General features: G+C 38.9%; 1 protein-coding gene across 9 annotated transcripts in view; it reads left to right on the top strand.

The window, feature by feature from the left end:
• Rcbtb1 (RCC1 and BTB domain containing protein 1) overlaps positions 1-24,220 on the top strand; it is a 51,634-nt gene that overhangs the window by 15,918 nt on the left and 11,496 nt on the right. For all 9 annotated transcript variants that reach the window (XM_010636967.3, XM_033759990.1, XM_010636968.3 and 6 more), the window contains 5 exons: positions 13,852-14,018; positions 16,547-16,705; positions 21,299-21,406; positions 21,787-21,929; positions 22,859-23,049. In XM_010636967.3, the coding sequence (XP_010635269.1) occupies positions 13,852-14,018; positions 16,547-16,705; positions 21,299-21,406; positions 21,787-21,929; positions 22,859-23,049 (768 nt within the window). The remainder of the gene's footprint in view (positions 1-13,851; positions 14,019-16,546; positions 16,706-21,298; positions 21,407-21,786; positions 21,930-22,858; positions 23,050-24,220) is intronic.

The following is a 24,220-nucleotide window of genomic DNA, read 5'->3' on the forward strand; positions in this document are numbered from 1 at the left end:
TTTTTTTTTTTTTTTTTTTTTTTTTGGTGGCATTCCTCAGACTTTGAGAAGTCTTAGTTTATTCCCAGGTATTCATGTGAGTGCCCTTCTGAAAGATTAGGGATGCAGGTAAATAGAGGATAAATTCTTGTCCTTTTTTTCTATGCCTTCTGAAGATTCCTAAAGGAGAAGAGTAGACACTTTTGTATGGTAATTTATCTGTGCTGTTGGCAACCCGCGCATTCTTAAAAAGCTTGTTATATATTACCTAAGTTTTGCTATTGTATTTTAGGCCCATTACCTCTTGTTGTCTTATACACAGAACGTTAGTTTATATCCCTTCTGCCTGTGTACTTGTGCTTTCTGGCCTCACTCTGCCATTTTCAAATAATTACTCCTTTGCAAACTAGTCCAGCTGTCATCCAGTAAGACCTAAGGATTTAAGGTTTTTCTAACACATACTGATTTTAACTTATCCTTATATACCACAGATACGAAGGCACATTTTTGTAGAACACACATACTAAAACATAGTACATCCAAGTTCTTGATCTTTTCAAAATGGTGACTTAAGAAATTATAACTTTCTGGAATTATTTTCAGAATCCAGATCCTACCATTTTAAATATCACAAGTGTTACATTTATGATAGAAAAAAATTTTTTGTGGGGATATTTTTTTCTTTTTTAATTCAGTTTTTATTTTTATAATATATTTTACATAGTACACATTAAGTATATCTTGTGTGCCTTATGTATGCATAACATATATTCATGTTTTATATGTATGGTATTAGTCAATCAAATAGTTTTAAAAATAACTTAACACTTTAAACCAGCCAAATAGTATTGGATTTTTAGTGGAAGTCAGAAGTGCTCCAGCCCCAGCCCTCCACTCTCTTAGTAATTATTCTTTTAGAAGGAACCATTTTTCGTTGTCGCTGTTTTTCAGAAAAGGTTTTGCTTGCTATGTCATCCATGCTGCCCTTGAACTCACTATGTAGCCCAGGTTGGCGTCAAACTTATAGTAATCCTCCTGCCTTGGCCTCCCAAGTGCTAGAATTATAGATGTGTGACACCATGCCAGCTTAGAAGGAGCCACTTTTAACTATTCCAGGTATTTCTTCTGGAATTTAGTTTTATATTTTGAAAATAATACACTTATTTTCTTTTTCTGAGTTTTCAATTTTAGATACTATCTTTTGACTTTTTGTAAATCTCCCCTATCTTCCTTCTCTTCTCCTTTTGGTATACAGATGTCACCGTTTTGGTGAACTCAGTATTTATATCATTATTAGTCATTTTCAGATGGTATAAGTATTATACCATCTCCTTTCATATACATACAACTATTCGTTTTCCTGAGGTTCATCATTGCCTCAAGTTTTTCATTTATGTGTGTGTGTGTGTGTGTATGTATGTGTGAATGTCCTTAAAGTATGTCCACACTTTTCTACAGAACAGCACAGTGCTTTTTTAAGCACATCTCTGGAGTCCTGTGTCCCTTGCTGTAGCCTGGACTGGTCACTTGCTAGGCCCTCTGTGTACAGTCATCAGCCCAGAATGTCTATTCATTATCATCCTCTGGTTCCCTTCACTTTGTCCTTTCTGGTTCCTGTATTTTTTGTGTTTTAATGGCATCCTGCTCGGATTACACCCTTATTTGGGTGAAACATATTCTCTAGTAGCTTCCCAAGGAAAGGCATGTGAGAGTAATCCTTGGGACTCTGTCTTAAATCTCTTTATTTTTCCCTTGCTAATGTCTATCAATGTTTGACTGGGTATAGAATTCTAGGGTGGGAATCTTGTTTCCTCAGAATATTGAAGTCTTGGCATCTTTTTAGTTTCAGAGTTGCTGTTCGGAGTCTACTGCTTTTCTGACTTTTACTGTTTTGTATATGGCTATTTTTTCTCTTTTTGGAAGCATTGGGAATTTTCATTATTCTAAGTGCTGTGAAATAATCATGACTATACTCTGATGTATGTAATTTTTAATGGTCATTCTATAAACCCTTCAATCTGGATATTTCTTAATTTCTAGAATTTTTTTCTTGTCACATTTTATGGATAATTTGACATTTTATGTGTTCTCTTTTTGTAAATTTTTTTTTTTTGTATCAGGGATCAAACTCAGGCCCTTGTGCTTGAGAGGCAGACAGAGGCTACTAAGTTAAATCCCTTTTTTTTTTGAGACAGGGTCTTATATATCTCAGGCTGGCCTCAAACTCACAGTGATCCTCCTGCCTCAGCCTCCTGAGTGCTGGGATCACAGGTGCACACCATTCTTTTCAGAGTTTTCTTAGAAGAAAGAGATTCTGGCCTGATCTCCCTAATTTTTCTTGTATTTCTGTTTATATTCTAGGAGATTTCTTCAATTTTTATCTTAAAATGTTTATGTCAAATTTTAACATTTCTGATGTTATATTTCCAAATGTTCTTTCTTATACTATAAATGTTCCTTTTTAGAGCTTCCTGGTAGAGTTTTATGAATTTCAGTATCTTTTCTTTGAGGGCATTTATAATTATAGATTATTTTATATTTTTAAAGGAGAAAAAATTTATTTTGGCTCACAATTTATGGATATTTCAGACTGTTATCTCAGCTGGCTCCAAGGCAGGGTGATATGGCAGAGGAGAAATGGCTTGGTTACAGGAAGCAGAAAGAGAGATCAAGGGAGGAGGGAGGGAGATATAGCCTTCTAGGTCATGCCCCCAGTGACCCACCTCCTCAGAATGGGATTTACTTCCCAACATCACATTTAGCTATAAACTCATCAATGAATTAGTCATCAATGGAGTATCATGCCCCCATGAGCCAATCAACTCCTGAAAGCCCCACCTATAAGCACATGAGGTTTTAGGGGGACATCTGGATATGAACCCTAACATGTTGCCCCATGTTTGTATTTTGTCCATCTCTCAGACTTGCCAAAGTTCTATCAGTTTCAGAATTGCTTAAAAGTCCAAGTCCAGGGGGCTGGGGATTTAGCTCAGTGGCACCATGCCTACCTTGCAAGTGCAAGGTCCTGAGTTTGATCCCAGGTACCAGGGAAGAAAAAGTCTTAAGTCCCAAATCTCCTTTGAGATTTAAATAAGGCAAATTCTTAGCTGCAAAAATGAATAAAAAGTCAGGAACAGTGGCACATGCCTGTAATTCCAGCACTGAGGAGGCTGAGGCAGGAGGATTGCTGTGAATTTGAGGCCAGCCTGGACTGTATAGTGAGTTCAAGGCCAGCCTGAACTACATAGCAAGACGCTGCCCCTCCCCTACCAAAAAAAGTTAAATACTTCGAGCATAGAATAGCACAGGATAAGCATTCAAATTCCAAAAGGGAGAAATATGAGGATAGAAAGGATTGATACCAAAGCAAGTTCAGAATCTAGCAGGGCAAACATTAAATCCTTTAGTTCTATATCTAGCACCCTGGACAAATTGTGGTGAGATGTGAAGTCCAAAGGTGGTAGCCCTGCCCCAACAGCACTGCTCATGGTTGTATCTCTCAGGGCCTCTGTCTTGGGCCAGCCTTGCTCACCTCTTGAAGCTTTCCTCAGACAGTCCACTTTCCTGGCTTTTCTAATATCTTTGGTCTCCACTGCACTTTTGGCTTCACTCTCACAGCTTCATGCACTGCCCTCACAGGGTCACACTATGTGGTCTTCCAGGCCTTCTAAAATCTGTTTGGAAGCCTCCCTTGCCTCATAACTCTTGAATTCTGCCTGTGCATAAAACTAATACCTTGTGGATGATGCTGAGATCTGCTGCCAGCTGGAGCAGTAGCCAAGCCCCTTTGGATCTTGCTGGTGGTTCCCAAGGCTTTTGAGTGCCTGGATGAGCACTGTGAACTGAGAAACCCAGATAACAAATTCTGTAGGTAATAGATTATTATTTGGATCAATGATGGCAAACCTTTTAGAGCTTTCAGTGGTAACAAACAGCCAGCTGCAGCACATGTGCCATAGGTTCACCCCCACTGATCTAGACCATTCTCTAGATAATAGACTTATTATCTAATATATAATACACCCTGCTCTGCTCAGTCTTTCTCTTTTGCAGTTTTGAGCCTGCAAAGGGTAGGGTTTGCTGGTTCCTCACATGCCCTTAAGCCATTTTCCTCTTGTCCTATTCCAGAGTTCTTGGTTGCTGCCACTGTTTCTTTTCTTTCTTTTTTTTTTCCTTGATGTTTTGAATTAGAGTCTCACTGTGTAGTTTGGGCTGGGCTTGAATTTACTATGTAGCCTAGGCTAGCCTAAAACTCTCGGTGATCCTCTGCCTCAGCGTCCCAGCGATTGAACTCAGGGCCTTTTGCTTGCCAGGCAGGCACAGTGCCATTGAGCTACATCCTGGATCACCTGTGACTTCTTTTTAATGCTAATCTTCACCAAGGAAACTCTCCTCTGCTCCAGCTTTTCAGGTCCTAACTTTACTGGAGCTTCCTTTTTGGACAAGTAATTTCTTTAATAACATTTTTTGGTGTGGGGCATGCAGGTGCATCCATTTTCCTATAAGTGACTCAAGTTTATCTTTCTTTATGGCAGAGTAGTACTCAATTATATATAAATGCCATGTTTTCTTTAGTCATTCATTTTTTGATGGGCATATAGTCTGTTTCCAAGATTTAGCTGTTAACAAATTGTGCTGCTCTAAAAATGAGTAAGCATATATCACTGTGGTATGAGGCTTTTAACTCTTGGAAAGATAACCTAGAAGAGGAGCAAATGGAACCTCTCGATTTAGCTTTTTGAAAAATTTCTATACTGATTTCTGTAGTAGTGGTTGTACCAGTTTACACTCCCACTAGCAATGAAGAAGGCCTCCTTTCCCCCGACATCTTGCCAGCATTTGTTACTGGTTGATTTCTTTCTTGCTTGCTTGCTTTTTTTTTTTTTTTTTTTTTTTTTTTTTTTTTTTTTTTTTTTTTTTTTTTTTTTTTTTTTTTTTTTTTTGAGACAGGGTCTCGCTTTGTAGTTCAGGCTGGCCCTGAAGTATGTAGCCCAGGCTGGCCTCTAACTCACTGCGATCCTCCTTCCTCAGCCTTCTGAGTGCTGGGATTACAGACGTGTACCACCATGCCTGGCTGTGGTTTATTCCTTGATAATAGCCATTCTTTCTGGAGATGGAATCTCAGTGTTTTTTTAATCTGCATTTCTTAAATGACCAGTGATGGGCATCTTTACTCATGTCTCACTGACCAATTCCAATTAGCTCACTCCCTGTTCAGCCATGTGAACAAAAGCACTTGGGCTGTTACCATAAGTGTCTTGTTTATTTATATAGCAGCTTAAATAGAACATATACCTGAACGGTAACACAGAAATGCACTCAACCTAATCATAAGTAATCTTTGTTACCAAATCTTATGGTTTTTAATCTTAATTTTCATGTAAGCCTGGTCCCAGGAGTGTCCATTTTGTAATATTTTAAAAGAGTTTGGCTACCCCTTAAAATGGAATGCCCCAGCACAGCCACAGGTTGATAAAGGCAAAAATAAAAATGAAGTTGATGTCAAAAAATCTTTAATGAAGCAGTGGGAGGTACTTTAACCAGTTATTAAAACATATTAACAAGCAGATAGACAAGGAAACATACAGAACACATAAAACAGTGTTTTATATTTAAGTGGAGTGTACTCATAGATACATTGTCCATGTTTATAATCATGTTTTAACAGTTTAGCCATAAATAGACTAGTTAGAATTTTTCTTAGGGGCTATTATAGCACTTTTTAGGTGAGTCATAGCAGAGATCTCTTATGATAAGTTAAACCAATAAAAGCTAGAAAGAGGACAGGGTGTCACTGTCAGAACTTAAGAGTTGAAGAGAGTAAACTGAAAAGATTTAGAAAGACACATGAGTCAGCCTGCCATTAAGGGATCAATTCCTGATTAAGAACCCGTATTGAACCTGCCTCAAAAGTGAAAGGTCCTGAGTTCGATCCTTAGTACCAAAACAAAACAAAAACAAAAAAGAACCCATATTGAAGACAGGCAATATTGTTTAGGAAAATGAGACATTTCTTTTTGACAGTTTGAGAATCAAATCTAGACCATTTCTTAGGAATATAGCCGAGGGGTGAATCAGAGGGAATAGGAGACATGACACCCATTGTGAGTCTTGTGGAGATATTGCATCAACCCAAAGGCATTGCTTCTTTCCCAAGGAGATACTTGAGATGTGTGCCTCTTTCGGGACATCCGCCAAACAGAGGGGATCTCTGACTGGTCAAAGTGAAGACCAGCTTCACTCTGGGGCCAACCATGGCATCGGGGCCACTGTCTGATTAATCAGTTTGGTCCAGATGAGGGAGCAAGACTATTAACGAGGCATTCATGAGGCAAACACTGAATGGTCACAGGGAAGGAGGAACTTATCCTGAAGAGATGGAAAATCTGGCTACTCAAGAGTCTTCTGGCTCAGGATATTTAGCTGAGAGAGAGGGAGGCTGGAAGCCAGCAGCCCTAAGGAAGGGAATCAGCAGAGGGAGGTAGTGAAGCAGTTATATGTGTAGATTTGCCCTGGTCAAGCTGCTACTGCCAACTATGCTATGCGTTGGGCGGGGGGTCCCAAAAGAAGAAGAAGGCACTGCCTTTCGCAGCCTACAACCCCAGTCTAACCTGAGAAAGCATCACAAGAGGAACCATCTGGGAACTCTGCAAAGTCCCTGCTCAGGATGTTTCTGAACTACAAGATCATCAAAAGCAAGAAGTCTCAAGAAGAGCCTGAGAAGACAAGTCACATGGGATCCTGCACACAGCCTGCATAGTAGCCTCAGGCAGAAAACTAAGGAGAGCAAAACAAAGTCCAGAGTTCAGTAACAGTGTCTTGCATTGGTTGAGTACCTGCAACACTGTGCCATGGTGACCCCACATGTTAGGAATAGGGGAGGTATAAATGAGGTGTGAGGGAACTACACTACCATCTCAGTTTTTCTATAAATCCAAGCCTTTACAGATATTCCTCATTTATTGACATACCTGTTTAACAACTGTTTGGACTCCTGATCCATTGCTCCAATTTAAAATTGTCCTTTTTTTACTGTACACATTGTTTATAGAGTCTCAGTGTCTTTTTTTTTGGTACAGAATACATTGTTTACTGTAATTTTTGCTGATTGTACTGTATAGTATTATAATTTTATGTTCTCTTATGTATTACAGTACTACATGTAATAGTTAAGTAAATAAAAGCAAAGTCATCAAATTCAAAGAAAAAACGCAAAGTGGCCCCTTACCCTTATAGACTATAGCAGGCTGTCCCACTGGAGGGTGGCCCTGGCCAGGGTCTGTAAGTTGTAAATGGGAAGTAAGGCTTTTTACAGGAAGCTGAAAAGAACTCCTTAGCTTATACTGATGGGCCATGGTGGTTGGATCACAGCCTATAGGCCTTTAGGTCTCTACAGCTGTTTTCTGTTCTGTCAGTGGAATCGTCTATGTTGTACTGAACCCATTTCAAAAGGGTATCACTAGATATTTGGTAAACACTTCTTCAGACATTATTCTTGGAGGGAGGCAGTGGAAGAGGGTTAGGTGAGTTCTTCCTTTGGCGTAAAAAGTGTAATCTAACAGTCACTTTATGTAGGGCATGGAACGTTATCTGTGGCGCTGTCACTGTCCTCTAAAATCTCACTATGTTAAGGTCAGGAAGACTAAAAGCTTTCTCTGGGCCAGTCTTTAGTAAAATAAGCCTTCAAAATGAGAAAGAACAGAGGGAGCAGTGGGGGAAAGTTGAGTTGAGAGGCTATACAGATATTCCTTGTTTAATGACCTAGTTATGTCCTGTGACTAGGTCATTAAATGAATTTCCTGTTAGATGAGGAATTGTATATAGTATATACATTACAAAATTCAGAACAAAGAAACAGTCAAAGGAAACTCCAACTTGTTGACTTTGCCTTTATTTGCATAACTGACATACAGTACTGTAATATATAACAGCATAAAACTACATTATGTGTAAACAAGGTGTACTGTACAAAAAAAAGACATTGATGCTCAATAAACAACATGTAGAGAACTGTACAAAAAATGATGGTTGTAAGTTTGAACAGTTATTAAGCAGGTTGTTAAGGAATATCTGCAGTAGCAAAAGAGATTTGTCTTGCAAATCATGGTTAACAAGCAAATTGTAAATGGAGGAAAAAAAGAAAAAACAAACTTACTATTTGAGGTCTTACCTCCTATAAGTCTAAGGGGGAGCTCCAAATCTAAAACATCTATCATCATACAAACTGTGGCTATTGTCTCAGAGTTGAAGAACGAAATTATGGGCAAAAATGAAGTTAAAGGGGAAGTGTTTATTGGAAATATATGAAGAAAAATAACTCCTAGTAGGTATCCAGCAGAGGTTTCCAAAAATGTAGTTCCAAAGCACTCTCTTTATTTTAGTCTTAAATAGATAAGCAGAAAACAGAACTTGTTCAGTTATCCAGTGATGTATCACTGTGGGTTTAGAATAACCAGTTGAGGTTTAGGGTTTTGTAATGTAGTTTTAAAAAAATCTTTTACTCAGCTGGTAGAGTTCAAAGGAAACTGAGTTCAAAGGAAACCGGTTACTCTGCATTTTTAAGTTTCCCAGAGGTTTGGAAGTTCTTTGTTTTTTTGTGTTTTTCCTGTGCTTCCTTTTACATTTCTTAATGGCTTGAATTAGCTCTTAACTAATGTATGTGTTATATTCTTTGTAACCAGCCAACTATCTTAGTCCCTTATTGACTGTATATAAGCCCACTAACTAAATTATTTTTTTTTTACAATGGTAGAGAGAAAGCAATCATTATAGATCACTTTAATGTTATTTCTGTTCTCTACATTGTTTCTTTTTTCTCCTTCCAGAAAATTTTTTATTTTTCTTTTGGTGTCTTGCTTTTTTTTTTCTAACTTTCAAAGTCTGGTAGTCAGTCAGTCCTTAACTGTCTGCAGGTAAAAGTAAGATGCTGTTCCAATGTATTTAAGTTCTTTGTTCATGGATGAACTGGTCAAGTACCAAACTTCACTGTAGGGAAATAACAGTTTCCTGAGGGACAATCCCAGGACCAGGATGTGAATATTTGTACAGTAGAATGCTCTAGTTTCCTGCCCTTGAAATAAAAAAGTATTCTGCCAATTTCCTAGGCAAGGGAAGGACACTGTCTTACTATTCAGTATGTGCATTTTATTTTATTTATTTTTCTTTTTGAGACAGGTTCTTGCTATGTAGTTCAGGTTGGCCTTGAACTAACTGTACCACAGACTGACCTTGAACTTGTGGTGATCATTCTGCCTCAGCCTCCCAGATGCTGGGATTACAGACATGCCCCTGCCTGGCAAAATGTGCACTTTATTTATTTATTTATTTTGGTACCGGAGATCAAACTCGGGTCCTTGCGCTTGCGAGGCAGGCGGCAGAACCACTGAGCTAAATCCCTGGCCCAATATGTGCACTTTAAATGCGGCTTTTCTCACTGCTGCCTCTCATTGCTGACTCTAGGGCCTCTCTGTATTATTTTGGGATCCCTGGAGCACAGAGCCTTTTGATTTGTTTTCTTTTTTGTGTTACATGGGGAAAGGGAGAAAAGGCTTGGGAAGAGCAGGGGTTCAGTGCAGTTATAACAAAATAGATGAAAAGAGAAGAAAGGTGTATGTAAACTATTTTACAATAGTGGCTAGCATTTGGCTTGTATAGCTTACCTGATTGAGTGATCTGGGCTCTCACCTACGAGAATTCTGAACCCTTAACCATGCTGTAATCACCATGACTGCTATATACGTCTGTTCGCTAAGAGGATTAGGAGGGGTTGCTTGACTCTGGAGGGAAAGGATGAGGATTTTGTGTCACATTGCTTATATTTTTTGTTGCACCTTAACTTTCATTATTTGTGGTATCTGGGTCTTCCTGGGGTTCCAGGGCTGGTATTGGCTTTCTGGAGTCTTCCCCATTTTCAGATGATGGTGCCACTACTGCTGTTAGTTCCCACATCCATCTGCTTCCATCCTACCAGGTTTTGTTGACAACTCTCCTGTTTTGGTCCTTGTGTGTCTATACCTATACTCCCCTATTACTCTCATTTCAGTAGAATTTGGGAAGGGAGTGAATACAAAAAACACACATGCATTTCTCCATGGTTCACTGGCTTGTGCAGTATTTTCTGATGAGTGTTTTGGGAATATTTTGACTGATTTTTTTTTAACACCTTGTCCCACCTTGTGCCTACTTTGAAGTTTAATATTTATTTGACATTATTACTTTATATACAGACCTTAGGCTTATGGAATTCTCTTTGTCCTTTGAAGCAATATCAAAGTAGGTTACTTAAAAAATTGTTTCTGGCCACTTCTCCAATTTCATGTCCAGTCCCTGAAGGCTAAACTGAGTTGCTTAAAGGTCAGAAATTCATTAGTACTTCTTTGCCCCCTCCATGCTTTCCTTCTTCTCCTTCCCTACCCTGTTGTCAAACCCTTAGGGAATTTTGCTCATCTCTTAAGAATCAAGTGATCCTGAAATTTAGTCCTTGCTCCACTAGAGACAGTGTGGTCAGAAAAGAGCCAGGGAAATGGATGCCCATGTTTAGTTAGACAATTGTTTTTTAGTGCCCCCTCACTCCCTGCCAGAATGTGGGATTAAGAGTCAGCTCATAATGGAATTAACCTTTTCTGTACTTCATCAAAGACAAAGAGAAGAAAGATGTATGTAAACTATTTTACAATAGTGGCTAGCATTTGGCTTGTATAGCCTACCTGATTGAGTGATCTGGGCTCTCATCTATGAGAATTCTGAACCCTTAACCATGCTGCACTCACCATGACTGCTATATACGTCTGTTCGCTATCATTACTGGGCAGGTGTGCACAAAAAAGGTTTCCACGTGTCACCTGGGTGTCAAATATACTTCTCTGCGCTTGTCTTATAACAGCAGTCCTGCCCCTCCCTACCAGGACCATGACTCCTCTTCTTTCCTGTTGGAGTTTGGGTACAGCCAACCTAGAGTTCCTGGCAGCAATAGCTTAAAGTTCAGTGGGACTTTCTTTTTGGCCCTTAGTGGAACTGAGACTTCTAAACCTAAGTAAGGAACCTAGAATTGTAGTGATAGGAAATTCAAGTTCTTCAAGTTGAATTCTAGGGCCGCTGGTCAACAGGCCACTCATATATCCATTTTTTGGTTTCTGGATCCATGTGTTTTGCTTCTAGGAGCATAACACCATAGAGTGATCATTGCTGAGGATTATATACACCACTTGGGTGGACACTATCCCATCTTTATGTGGTACTATCTCTTAGTCAGTGTGTCAGATGTCTCTGTGACCAGTGCATCCAATGTGCTCTCTCTAGTTTTTTTGTTTTGTTTTGGCGGGGGCAGCTTTTGAGTATACAATATATGAAAGAACCATGAACCCCGTGGTCATGTGAACACTGCTGCACTTCTTTGGCTGTATAGGCTTGTCCCTTGGTCTGATGAGATGTTCTGGAGAATCCTGTGTCAGTGGGTTAAATGTGCCAGTGAACCTCAGTTAGTGATCTGAGGATAGGAAATACACCTGTTTTGTCAACAGGAATGGCTGCCCTTTTCAGCATCTAAAGGTCCATTGTAATCAACTTGCCACCAAGTGGCAGCTGATCTCCTTGAGGTAGGTTCTGTGCTGAAGTTTCAGCATCAATCTTTGTTACTGGCATATTGGACTTTGAGCGGTGGTAGTAGCTGGTAGTAGTAGTAGTCTTGGTGAATAGGAGCCAGTCTTCTGTGTGTTAAGGTGTCATTGGCTTTTCCTCCTCCCCCTCCCTTCCTCCTCCTCCTCCCCTTTCCCTCCCTCTTTCTCCCCCCTCTGTTCTTCTTCCTCCCCCTCCTTCCCCTCCTCACTTCCCTCTTAAATTGAGAGCCTTGTTCACATTAGGCAGGTGCTCTATCACTAAGCAATGCTTTCAATTCCTGCAATTTTCTTAAGTGTAAAGCTGAATATCTCATATGGTTAAAAGCCATTACATTTCCATTTCTGAACTTTCACTTTCCTATTTCTATTAAACATTTTTGTATTTTTAGTTGTTCCTTTGTATATGGAATATTGTCTCTTAGTGATATAAATTACAAATTTTTCCTTTTATTTAATATTTTTGTTTGTTCATGGTGTTGTTTCCTATGTAAGTTTTGTTTTCATATAACTAGCTTTTATAAGTCTTAAAAACTGGTAGATTTAGCTCTTTTCCTGCTTCTTTTTTGTATGGTTTGTCAAACTCAAGAAAGTAACTTGAAGAACTTTAATGCTGTTGAAGTTTACAAATTTACATAGGAAAAATTTGTATCTTTATAATACTCAGTTTTCCTATTAAAGAATATAGTCTTTATTTCTCTTCAGGAGTTAAAACACTCATAGGCTGGGGCATTTATTTCATTTGCTGTAACTTTCACATAATATTGTGAATAATTTTTTCAGGTTTTATATTCCCTTCCTTTCATTGTCAAGTCTCATCCTTTGTAGGATAAAATGCCCTGTTATGGTTCTATCATTATTTCTGTGGTAGGGCACACATTAGAAATTCTCAAGATTAGCTTCATACCTGCTAGAGAATCCTGCTTGTGTTGTATGCTATCATTCTAGATAGAAAATCAGAAGCTTTGTTGAGTATCAGTGCCTTTCCCCTGGTTGTATGGGAAATATTCTCGGCCTACAACCTAACCAGAGCTTTGGATTCCTGCTGTTGGCTTTGAATACTGTGTTCACCATCTCTGGGTTGACCTTAAAAGGTCAAGATGTTTTATTGCCATGAAAAAGAGAAGAAAAAAGAAAAGAAAAAGAGAAGAATACACAAAGAGAAGATCTCCTTTTGATACACAGGCAGGCTGTGGAAATAAATGCATGAAACAGTGATTCAAGAGGACACAAAACAGAGAGTTCCCTCTGTCAGAATCTCAGAAAGTTAAGGTTATTTAAAAAATTAAGATGTAGAAGCTTCCAGGTCAGGAGCGTATGAACGTCTTGCAAAGGTGGCTTTGTAGAAGCTACATGTCCCTGCCCCATCCTTGCCCTGTGAAACTCTTCTATTTGGCTGTCCCCGAGTAGTCTTTCTCATTTTTTCAGCTGGAATCCATGTCTTCAATACTGAGCCACATTCCCAGCCCTTTTTAAACAATTTTTATTTTGAGGCCGGATCTTTCCAACTCCCTAAGTTGCCCACACTACCCTTTTGCCTCAGCCGCCCAGTGTGTCAGGGTTCCAGGCATATTTCACTAGAGTTCTCTCTCTAATATTATACTGATCACGCTTTCTGAAGATAGCCACCAGGTTAGTGAGGTGCTGGTCATCGAGTCATCCCCAGGCTTTGAATCTATCTTCCTGAGATTACACATATCTGGAAGTAAAGACTAGCCACTGTTACTGTTCCTTGTTTAAATTCAGGGTCTTCTACTTGCCAGTCAGGCATTGTGCTGCTGAACAACATCTCTGGCCCTCCTAGTTTATCGCAGTTAAGTTTGTTTGGTTGGTTGGTTTTTGCGGGGTTTTTTGGTACCAGGGATTGAACTCAGGACCTTGAGCTTGTGAGGCAGGAAACAGCACTGCTGAACTAAATCCCTGGCCCATTCCTGTGACTTTTGCTTAGTACCTAACATAGAAGCTACTGTGATAAAATATTTAGGAAGTCCAATTTTTGTGTAATACACTTTGACTTCTAACCACAATACTGATCTTCTATGCTAGTACGAAGTCCTTTTATAAAAGATTGTACTCCATCCTGTTTCTTATTTCTTCTCGTCTCCCCTTCCTCTCCCGCATGGGTGGTTACTTTACAAAGAGAAAGGGGCAGTGTAAGAGAAATGAGAGTTAGGGAATGAGTTCAATGAAGTCTAGAAAGAAAGCAAAGGGCTTTCCATTTCCTCTTGGAGCTGATTCTTTGCTTGCTCTTTGTATATAGAAGGAGTTGTCTATGCCTGGGGCCACAATGGATACAGCCAGCTGGGAAATGGAACGACCAACCAAGGCATTGCCCCAATCCAAGTCTGTACAAATCTCTTGATCAAGCAGGTTGTTGAAGTAGCATGTGGCTCACATCATTCAATGGCCCTGGCAGCTGATGGAGAGGTAAGTGTGCTGCTGTACTTCTTTAAAAAATTGTGATAAGATGTACATAAAATTTACTGTCTTAAACTTTTATATTTATATATTTTTTGCTGTGTTGAGGAATCAAGCCTAGGGCCTGGCACATGCTAGACAAGCACTCTGACTCTGAGCTGTACTCCCAACCCCTATCTTAACTATTTTTCATCTTACAGTTCAGTGACATTAAATACTTTCACACTGTTATGCAATTACTGCCACCATCCATGCACAGAACTTTATTTTCGCAAAACTGAAACTATATCTATCAAACATTAACTTCTGATTTTCTTCTCCCCAAACCCCTGGCAACCATTCTTTTGTTTTGTTTTCTATTAGTACATGTTTGCCATATATAAAGATTACATTCATCCTAGGGTATCTCTACCTGTACATAATATATCTTAATTCTTTTTTTCTCTATTCCCCTCCACTCCTTTCAATCCTTCATTCCCTCCCCATTTACAAAAGCTTCGTTTTCCTTCCATTCTCTTCTGAGCATTCCAATACTTTATTTAGGTAATTTTGACTACTCTAGCTACTTTATTTACAAACACTATTCTAGTATTTGTCATTTTATGGCTTGCTTACTTCATTTAGTGTCTACAAAGTTCATCTATTTTTATAGTATGTAACAGGATTCCCTTCCTTTTTAAGGCTGAATAATAACTATTGTGTGTATAATACCATGTTTTGTTTACCATTCATCTGTTGAGGACACTTGGATAGTTTCTACTTTTCTATTTTGAGAGTTCCCTGCTTTAAAAAAAATAATGAACATGTTTGTACTTGGCATAGCGTGTAGCTAAAAGAATTGTGGGAACACACTCCTTCTCCAATGCAACCTGTATCATGTCAGAATTACGCTTTTGTTGATAGTAGAATTCAGTCTTAAGTCAGGGAGTCTCATATTCTTGCAATCTTCTGCCTCAGCTTCCCAGTGTGCTGGGATTGCAGAGTACTCTACCACACTCAGCTAAATGTCTGCCTTTTGAGTCTCATATTCTTTGTGAAGACTACAAATGAGATGTATTTAACAGTATTCTGACTTGATTTTTCTGATGACCTCATTCTTTAAGATAAATTTTTTTAAATATATGTAATGATTTTGGAGAAAATACCTTTTCCAACATTCCAGAATATATTGTACCACTTGTTCAACCCAAGGTCTCTGCTTCTCTTAAAGTTTCCTCATCCTTTTCTGCTTCTCTCATATTATTTTGTGCCTCTCCAGCTCCATTACCTTTGTGCTCTTGTCTTGCTATTTCCTGCTTGACTATTGCCATGGTCTCTTCTGTTTCGTAAATTTTTTTTTTTTTTTTTTTTTTTTTTTTTTTTTTTTTTATTTTTTTTTAAATTTTTTTTTTTTTTTTTTTTTTTTTTTTTTTTTTTTTTTAGTTGGGGATCAAACTCTGGTCCTTACACTTGCAAGGCAGGCAGCAGAAACATATACTCTTTTAAGACAACAGCAGAGGTTGTAGTGCTGTTGCCTTGGACAACATAACATATGTAAGTTTAGAAAGTTCTGACAGAGAATGAATTACAGAAACCAAACTGAGGATGTGTGAGGACTGTTTCCTGAAAGCAAGTGAAAGAGGGTGAGAAGTAAGGTCTTAAAAATTCTGTTAATACTGGAAGAAGTTATTTCCTCTACTGCCAGTACCCTGTTCCCTAATTCCTTCTCTCTAGTCACAATTTGTTTAATAGTGTCAATTGGTAATTAAGTTAGAGTGATTTTGTTTTGTTTTGTTTTCCATCTTGGTTACTAGATTTTTTTATTTTTTAAAAATATTTTGTTATTGGTTTTTAACTAACTTAGCTGATTCTGTTTCTCTTCATTGAAAATCTGGCTTTCAAATGATGGCAGATAACAGGTCAAAACTTGCCATGAGATGCAGTTGAGGAAGGAAGAAGTCTGAAGTTGATAGATAGCAAGTGAAAACTCAGAGCCTTGCCAAGAAAAGCCTAACATTCAGGTGTCATTTCTTCAGGGACACATGTCTGTAGCTCTTGTGAGCATTGCTGCATTATGGTGAGGAACTATAACTGATACTTACCAGCATGATGGCCCTCTGTCATCAGAAGAAGGCTGTGAAGGCCAAGAATTGTTGACTAATAAGACAGGGAAAAGCACAGTATGTTTTAAAAGGATTTCTATGAAAAACAGTGAATACTGCTGAGCAGATTTTTTTTTTACATAATTGATACTTCTGGGCATATGTTTCATTTCTTATGAATGCCAGAATAAAAATATGTGTGGTTGCCATAATTACAGCACAGTGGTTAAGAGTATAGTGAGATGCTTGGGCTTAAGTTTCACTTGTCCTATTACTGATTCTAGAACCCTAAGGGAGAAACTTAACCTTTTTTGTTTTAGTTTTCATACATAAAACTGTTTCAGTTTCCTTATTATTTGTCCTTATGGGTTGCATTCCAGGATTTTTTGTGAGGAAGAAATAAGTGAAATGCATATAAAGCTTTTAGAACTTTTGAGCACATCTGTTCTCTTTTAGGTATTTGCTTGGGGTTATAACAACTGTGGCCAGGTGGGATCAGGATCTACAGCAAATCAACCAACTCCTCGAAAGGTTACCAACTGTTTACATATTAAGAGGGTGGTTGGCATTGCCTGCGGTCAGACCTCATCCATGGCTGTTCTGGACAATGGTGAGGTGAGAGCTCTCCCCACTTTGCTTCCATATCTGCTCCCTGTATAGTGAAATATGTTTTTCATCATAAGAAGAGGGCTTTGTCTTGCTAGCTTCACTGATAGCTATTTGATCACTAACCAGCCAGAATATGTTTGTTGTTCAGAGTGACTCCTTTAAATCCCTAAGTTTATTTACAAATAGAGTCTAGCATGGATAATTTTAGTTTTTGCAAGGTCCAAGCATTGCTTAGAGGTATTCATAATGTACTGGATCAAAGAATTTGACACCACCTTTGTCTTTCAGTGGAAAAGTTAACTACATTTAAAGTCAGCTGACAAAGTTTTGTAGCACTGCATACGTTTTGAATGTCTCTTCACAAAAAGCAATGTCAGAATCTTTTGTTCTACACTTTTAAAAACTCACCCTTCAGTGAACCTCTCCTGTGTTCACCTTTGAGCTGGCGGTTATTTCTGTGAAATTATTTCTGGTTACAACTTCTGCTTAAATGGGCCACTTACCACCTATGCATTTCTTAGTACATGAAACTTGTACACAGAATTTTTGGGCACAGAGCTTGTGAACTTAGGCATTGCGGTATGGGAGTGCTTTGTTCACTGAGTTCACACCTTCGTTAATTGACTCCCGTTGTCATCCTGATGACCTCAGAATTCCTTAGGATAGCCATCTAATATTCTTTATTTTAATGCTCTTCACTCTTTTATTTTTTATAGAGTTTTAAATGGATATGGTGATGCATGCCTATAATCCCAGAACTTGGTAGGCTGAGGTGTTGAGGCCAGCCTGGGGTACTAGTGAGTTCAAGGCCAGCCTGAACTATATAGTGAGACCCTGTCTCAAAAAAAAAAAACCAAAAAAAAACGTTAAAAAATTTTGTGGGTCATGGATTTAGCTCAGCAGTGCCTCCACCTGCTTCACAAGCTAAAGGTCCCAAGTTCGATCCCTGGTACAAAAAAAAAAAAAAAAAAAAAAAAAGTTGTTATTTTGATGAAACAAATGAGACCTAAAAAGTAAAAATCAAATACCTTTGCTCCAGTATTATTACTAGTATTGTATGTATACTTTTGGGCTTTTCTCTAAACAATTGTATGTGGAAAAGTATTATTACTGTACTTCTTTAATGGGATGACTGTATATAACTGCTCTTCTGTTCTTAATTTGCTCTCTCCTTCCCTATGAACACAGTGTGACTTGCTGCACTGGATTATCAGAACATTTATACAGTGTTTCATCACAGTGACTGCCCTTGATGACCCATTTCCAAAAGTTCTACTAGTAGGCATTTCAATTGTTTCTATTTTTTTTTCCTGTTGAAAACATTGGAGCATTGATTTTCTGTGTTACTATGCATATTTGTATACTTGTGCAAGTTTTTCTGTAGAATAAGTCCCCAGAAATAGAATTTTTGGGTGAAGAAGTGTACCCTATTAAAAATATTGAGAGCCAGGCGTAGTGGCTCACACCTGTAATCCCAGCATTCGGGAGGCCGAGGCAGGAGAATCGCTGTGAGTTGGAGACCAACCTGGGCTACGTAGTGAGTTCCAGGTCAGTCTCAATTACATAGGGAGACCCTGTCTCAAAAAATGAAAAAAAAAAAAAAATTGATAGCTGTTGCCAGTTTCTCTTCAGAAAGTTGATTCCTTCAACATAGTGAAAATGTCCATACTACCAAAACTGCTATGCAGATTCAATGCAATGCCAATTGAAACTCCAACACTATATTTCACAGAACTAGAAAAAGGAATCCAAAAATTCATTTGGAACCATAAGAGACCTAGAATAGCAAAAGCCATCCTAGACAACAGACACATGGCAGCGGGTATAACAATTCCCAATTTGAAACTTTACTACAAAGCCACTGTGATAAAAACAGCATGGAACTGGCAACGAAACAGACCTGAGGATCAGTGGAACAGACTGGAAGACTCAAAAACAAACCCAGATGTACTCAGCTACCTCATCTTTGACAAAGGAGCCGACCATCCCCACTGGAGGAAAGATAGCCTCTTTAATAAATGGTGTTGGATAAACTGGATCTCAACCTGCCAAAGATTAAAACTAGACCCTTATCTTTCACCATGCACTAAATTAAAATCCAAGTGGATTAAAGATCTAAATATTAAAAACAGAAACACTAAACTTGCTGGAAGATAAGTTAGGCAGAACTCTTGAAGACACTGGCATAGGAAAAGACTTTATTACAAATCCTTAGTAGCACGGGAACTAGCAGAAAGAATCAACAACTGGGATCTCATCTTACTAAAAAGCTTCTGCCCTGCAAAAGAAACGACCAACAGAACTAAGAGACAACCTACAATGTGGGAAAAAACTTTTACCAGCTGCTCCTCAGACAAAGGACTATTATCTAGAATATATAAAGAACTCAAAACAATCAGCCCCCCCAATATAAAACCCAATTCAAAAATGGGCATCTGAAATGAACAGACATTTCTCAGAGAAAGAAGTCAAAGCAGCAAGTAAATATATGAAAAAATGTTCTACATCACTGGTCATTCAAGAGATGCAGTTGAAAACAACACTGAGATTCCACCTCACCTCACAATGAATGGCAGCTATCAAGAAATCAACCAGTAACAGATGTTGGTGGGTTGTGGGGAGAAAGGAACCCTTCTCCATTGTTGGTGGGAGTGCAGAGTGGTGCAACCACTATGGAAATCAATATGGAGATACCTCAAGGAGCTTGGACTAGAGGTTCCATTTGACCCAGCCATCCCTCTGCTGGGTATCTTTCCAAAAGAATTAAAAGAATCATATCACAGAGATATATGCACACCTATGTTTATAGTGGCCCAGTTTATAATAGCTAAAACTTGGAAACAGCCTGTCAGTTGGAAACTGGATAAAGATACGGTTTTTCTATATAATGGAATACTACTCAGCAATAAAGAATGAGAAATTAGATTCATTCATAGGAAAATGGATACATATTGAGGATATACTCCTAGGTGAAATACATAAGCCACATGTGTAAATACCGAATAGTTTCTCAGGTGTGAAAAAATATAATAGTACATAAGATCCTAATGAGATAATTGCCAATGTGAAATAGGAAGAAAAGGGCTAAAGATGTAGGGAAAGTGGGAAGGATAGGGGAAAACTAATAAGGGAAAAGAAAAAAAATGAGAAAAAGAAAAAAATGGAAATAAAGTGTTTGTAAATGGGAAAGGAAGAGGGGGTGAAGGGAGGGCAGGGACAAGGGGAAATAATGAGAACCAAGACCTGTCATGTAAAGGTACAAGATCCCAATGATGAATCTCACTGTACTGTATACCTAAAATGTACCAATAAACTCAATTAAAAAAAAAAAAGAGTTGATTCCTTACATATGTCTGGCATGAATGAAAGGACCTTTAATTCTCTCTCGATAAGACCCTGATATACTTGCCTCCCTTTCCTCTGTCACGTTGCCCTGAGAAACCCCAGTGTACATCTGTGTGCAGTACTGTGGGGCTTATTGTCACTACAAGTCTTAGGTTTCTAATTTGAGATAGACCTTGTTTTATCTTCCTGGCTAGTTCTTTTTCCTGTCTCCCACATTGGCTTTTTTTTTTTTTTTTTGTACCAGGGATAGGGTTCTTGCGCTTGCAAGGCAGGCCACCCCACATTGGCTATTCTAAACCTTTAACCCTCCTGTGATACCTATGCCAGCTCTATTATTATTTTTAGCAGACGGTCCTTCTCCAGACATCTGAGAGACCTCATTTATGATGTCTCACTTCCTGTTTGTCCCCCTCTTGGTCCCCTGTAATTTTTTTCAGATCGTCATCAGAGCTCATCTCTTTGATGATGGAAAATGAAATTACCTACTGAGTGGTCTTTCTGCTTCTACTCTTGTGTATTCTTGTCACCCTTTCTGTTGAGACCAGTGTGAGTTTTCACAAATGCAGATTTAAATTTCTTTATTTTGAAATATATCAGTGGAAAATCTTCAGATGCATTCAACTTTCCTGGAGGGTTTTCTGTCTCTCACTCCCCCCGCTTTAGTCTTTTGTCCCACCACTGCACCAGGTGTGTCCAGCCAGGCCCACCAAACTGTCTTTTCTGTCTTCCTCTAACACATCCTGTGTCATCTCCCTGAAATGCCTTCATCCTCACTCATCCTTCAATCCTGCTCAGGTCTCCACTTTCTAGAAAGTGAGCAGGGTTGAAGGAATTTCTCTAAACTTTCTTCATAGAGGTATACTTCTCCCCACTATTCCTATAGTGCCTTGATTATCTCTATTATAATTTTTTCTCCCTGTCTGCAAAACTTTTTCATGTGTTCACCTCTTCTGTTAAACTGTAATCAAAGACTTACTTTAAGTACCTTTCACAGTGTCCTGATATACAGTATATGCTTAATAATTGTTCATGGCCTTCAGATTCCTCATCTATAAAACAGGAACAAGGAACTTGCCTACAGCTGTCTAACCAAAAACATGTTATGGGCACTGATGCCAGATTCTTTCATCCCCTCCAAAGTACCTTCTATTTGGAGATAAGTTAGAGAATTACGTGGAGTAGGATACTGGCTTGGAGTATCTGATATGTTTAGATTTTCACTGCTTCAGTTCTCAGAGCTCATCTCTCTTTCAGGTCTATGGCTGGGGCTACAATGGCAATGGCCAGCTGGGTTTGGGAAACAATGGTAACCAGCTAACCCCTGTGAGAGTGGCAGCTTTGCACAGCGTGTGTGTGAATCAGGTATGTGTGGCAGCTTCTTGCCAGGTAGTCCTTGTCCATTTTCCCTGCACTGACTTGGACAAATATTGGAGGTTTACTGTTTTTGTTATTCTTTTCTGGCAATTACTGTGCTGTCACCTTTCACGTATTGTCTTTCCTGAATCCCATGAGGAGAGGAAAACCTATGGTAGTGGCACATCAGTCTTGACAAATTAAACTGATGGAGAAATCCAGTAGTTTAAGGGTTAGCCTTTCCTAATGCTTTTTCGTGTTCCAGCAAATGTCAGTTCACATCTGGTGATGAACTGACATTCTGCAGAGGCTGGCTGTAACCTTTAAGTAGATGTACCTCTGCCCTTCGTGTTTTCCTGGTAATGGTAACCATTTACGTTTACTTGCAGATTGTCTGCGGCTATGCACATACTCTAGCACTAACCGATGAGGGCTTGCTCTATGCCTGGGGAGCTAACACATATGGGCAGCTGGGAACTGGCAATAAAAATAACCTGCTAAGCCCAGCACACATCATGGTGGAGAAAGAAAGGTAATTTGGCTGCGCCATGTCTTGGTACAATGTGTGCATTGTGGCCTTGGAATTGTGTGTGGCAATGCTGTGTTGGTTGGCTTTGTGACTCTACTGTTGATTAACATTCCCATTTTGAAAAGAATGGCTTTGAGTACCAGCCAGAATGAGCATGAGATCCATTACTTCTCTTGCAGCTTGGTGTTGCCCATTGCATAAGGCAGTCAAATAAGGTCTGTGACATTGTTGAAATTTGAAGAATAGTACAAACTTTTCTTTAGAGTCTACCAATCCCACTTTTAAATAAGACCTGCTTTTAAAAGGACACAATTTAAATATTGATTTGACTTGCTGTGTACTACTAGAGTACTTGCTTAATGTCTATTGAACCATACTGTGAGGTCTCACCCACTAAGTCTAGGGTGTGGACTTCTGATTGCAGCACTGTGGCAAAAAGCATACTAAAAAACCACAAGTTTGGCCTGGTGTTTCCGTCGATTGGAATATCGAGTCCATGATTGTTGAACCAGTGCTTAACAGCCTCTTGAGTGTTCTGAGCCCTGTCAGGCAGTGAGATACAGATGGTATATTGAAGATACTCCTAGTATTTTTTTCTCACTACTGCTTGGGCCCCCCAAATGGTCAGTATATTTTGTCACAGTCCACTTTCTCCATTTACTTTGATCTACTTTTCTGAGTTTTCCTCACTGTTACTGTTGTTTACCTTAACTCAGAATGCATGTAAGTGAAAGTGAGGGTATCAGGAAGGGAAAAACACAGTGTTTCTTCCCTGATCTTTGGCTTCCTCAGTGTGACTTAGCCGCTAACATCCCCGATATTGGGCTTTTTGTTTGAGTTGTTCAAAGCATGAACTTTTTAATTACCATGTGTGGTATGCTCAGGGTTTCTGTAGTAAGAAAGTGACATGCACTTTGCTTAAAACTTTTCAGGGTGGTAGAAATCGCAGCCTGTCACTCCACCCACACGTCCGCTGCCAAGACCCAGGGTGGGCACGTGTACATGTGGGGCCAGTGCCGGGGCCAGTCGGTGATCCTCCCTCACCTCACCCACTTCTCCTGCACCGATGACGTGTTTGCCTGCTTTGCCACTCCTGCTGTCTCGTGGCGTCTTTTGTCTGTAGGTAAGAAGGCTTTGGGTTTCATGTACCCATGAAGAATGGTACATCTACTGACCAAATACTAAGTCCATTGTATTTGCCAGTTGAAGGCACTTTTAGGTACTAGAATGTTTTTGTGTCCACTAGCTTTAATATTTTCCCCAATAATAATCACATTTATTTATATGTCATGAAATATTCCATGGACTTTTTTCTCCTAAATGCTTTCATTTTAAGATCACATTTACATAAAATAAAATTAATCATTTAAAAGTATATAGTATAGCACATTTACTGTATTCATGTTATGCATCCATCATTTATATCAAGTTCCAAAATATTTTCATTACTCCAAAAGAAAACCTCATACAAACACACACACACAACACACACACACACACACACACACACACACCCATCCACCCACCCATCATGAAGTTAAGTAAGAGTATGTTTAGGAAAAGTTATGTTGCTATAAAGTGAAATAAACTGAACATTTGCTTTAAATTCATTTTACCAGCTTTATCTATAGTATTATGTATATCAATAAATATTATTAGAAAAATTTAGTTCATGGAGCAGGACCTTTTGGCCATAATTGGATATATATGCGCATAGCACGCATAGCCACAGGACATCTGTACGGCACATCCTAAGATTTATATATACGACTTAACCTGGACCCATGTATAAAAGGGCACATCTTAAAATGGCAGTTATTCTCTTCAGAACAATGTCCTAACATTTTTAATGTTGTTTGGAAAAAATGTGGTCATTGACTATATTTCCTACGTGGCTTCTTTTCCCTTTCTCGCCACTGAAAGTCAGAAATGTTTTTTCCTTTCAGTTATGATCTCAGCTGAATGTTAGGAAGAAAGTCAAATGGTGAATTCACACCTCTGAGGAATATTTCTTCTCTGAAAGGAAGTATTATACTTGTTGCAAGAAACAAAGAGGGGGAAAGGTTCATTTCAACCCTGTGACTAGATGCAGAGTGGGAGGCACTGATGAGAACCTGTGCTTTGGATGGGTAGGCCACACCTCTGGACTCTGCCCATCATAGTCATTTCCTTTCTTTTGTCAGGGTGAGACTGATTTATGAGAAATTTTCCAGCATTCCCCCATGGGCAGAACTTTGTGTTGTAGGGTTTAGGGAAGGTTGTAGGTTGAGGTCACAGGGCTTTGGCAAGTGATA

This window comes from Fukomys damarensis, unplaced genomic scaffold (genome assembly GCF_012274545.1).
Source record: "Fukomys damarensis isolate Sample0158 unplaced genomic scaffold, DMR_v1.0_HiC HiC_scaffold_38, whole genome shotgun sequence".
In the NCBI taxonomy this organism is placed as follows: Eukaryota; Metazoa; Chordata; class Mammalia; order Rodentia; family Bathyergidae; genus Fukomys; species Fukomys damarensis.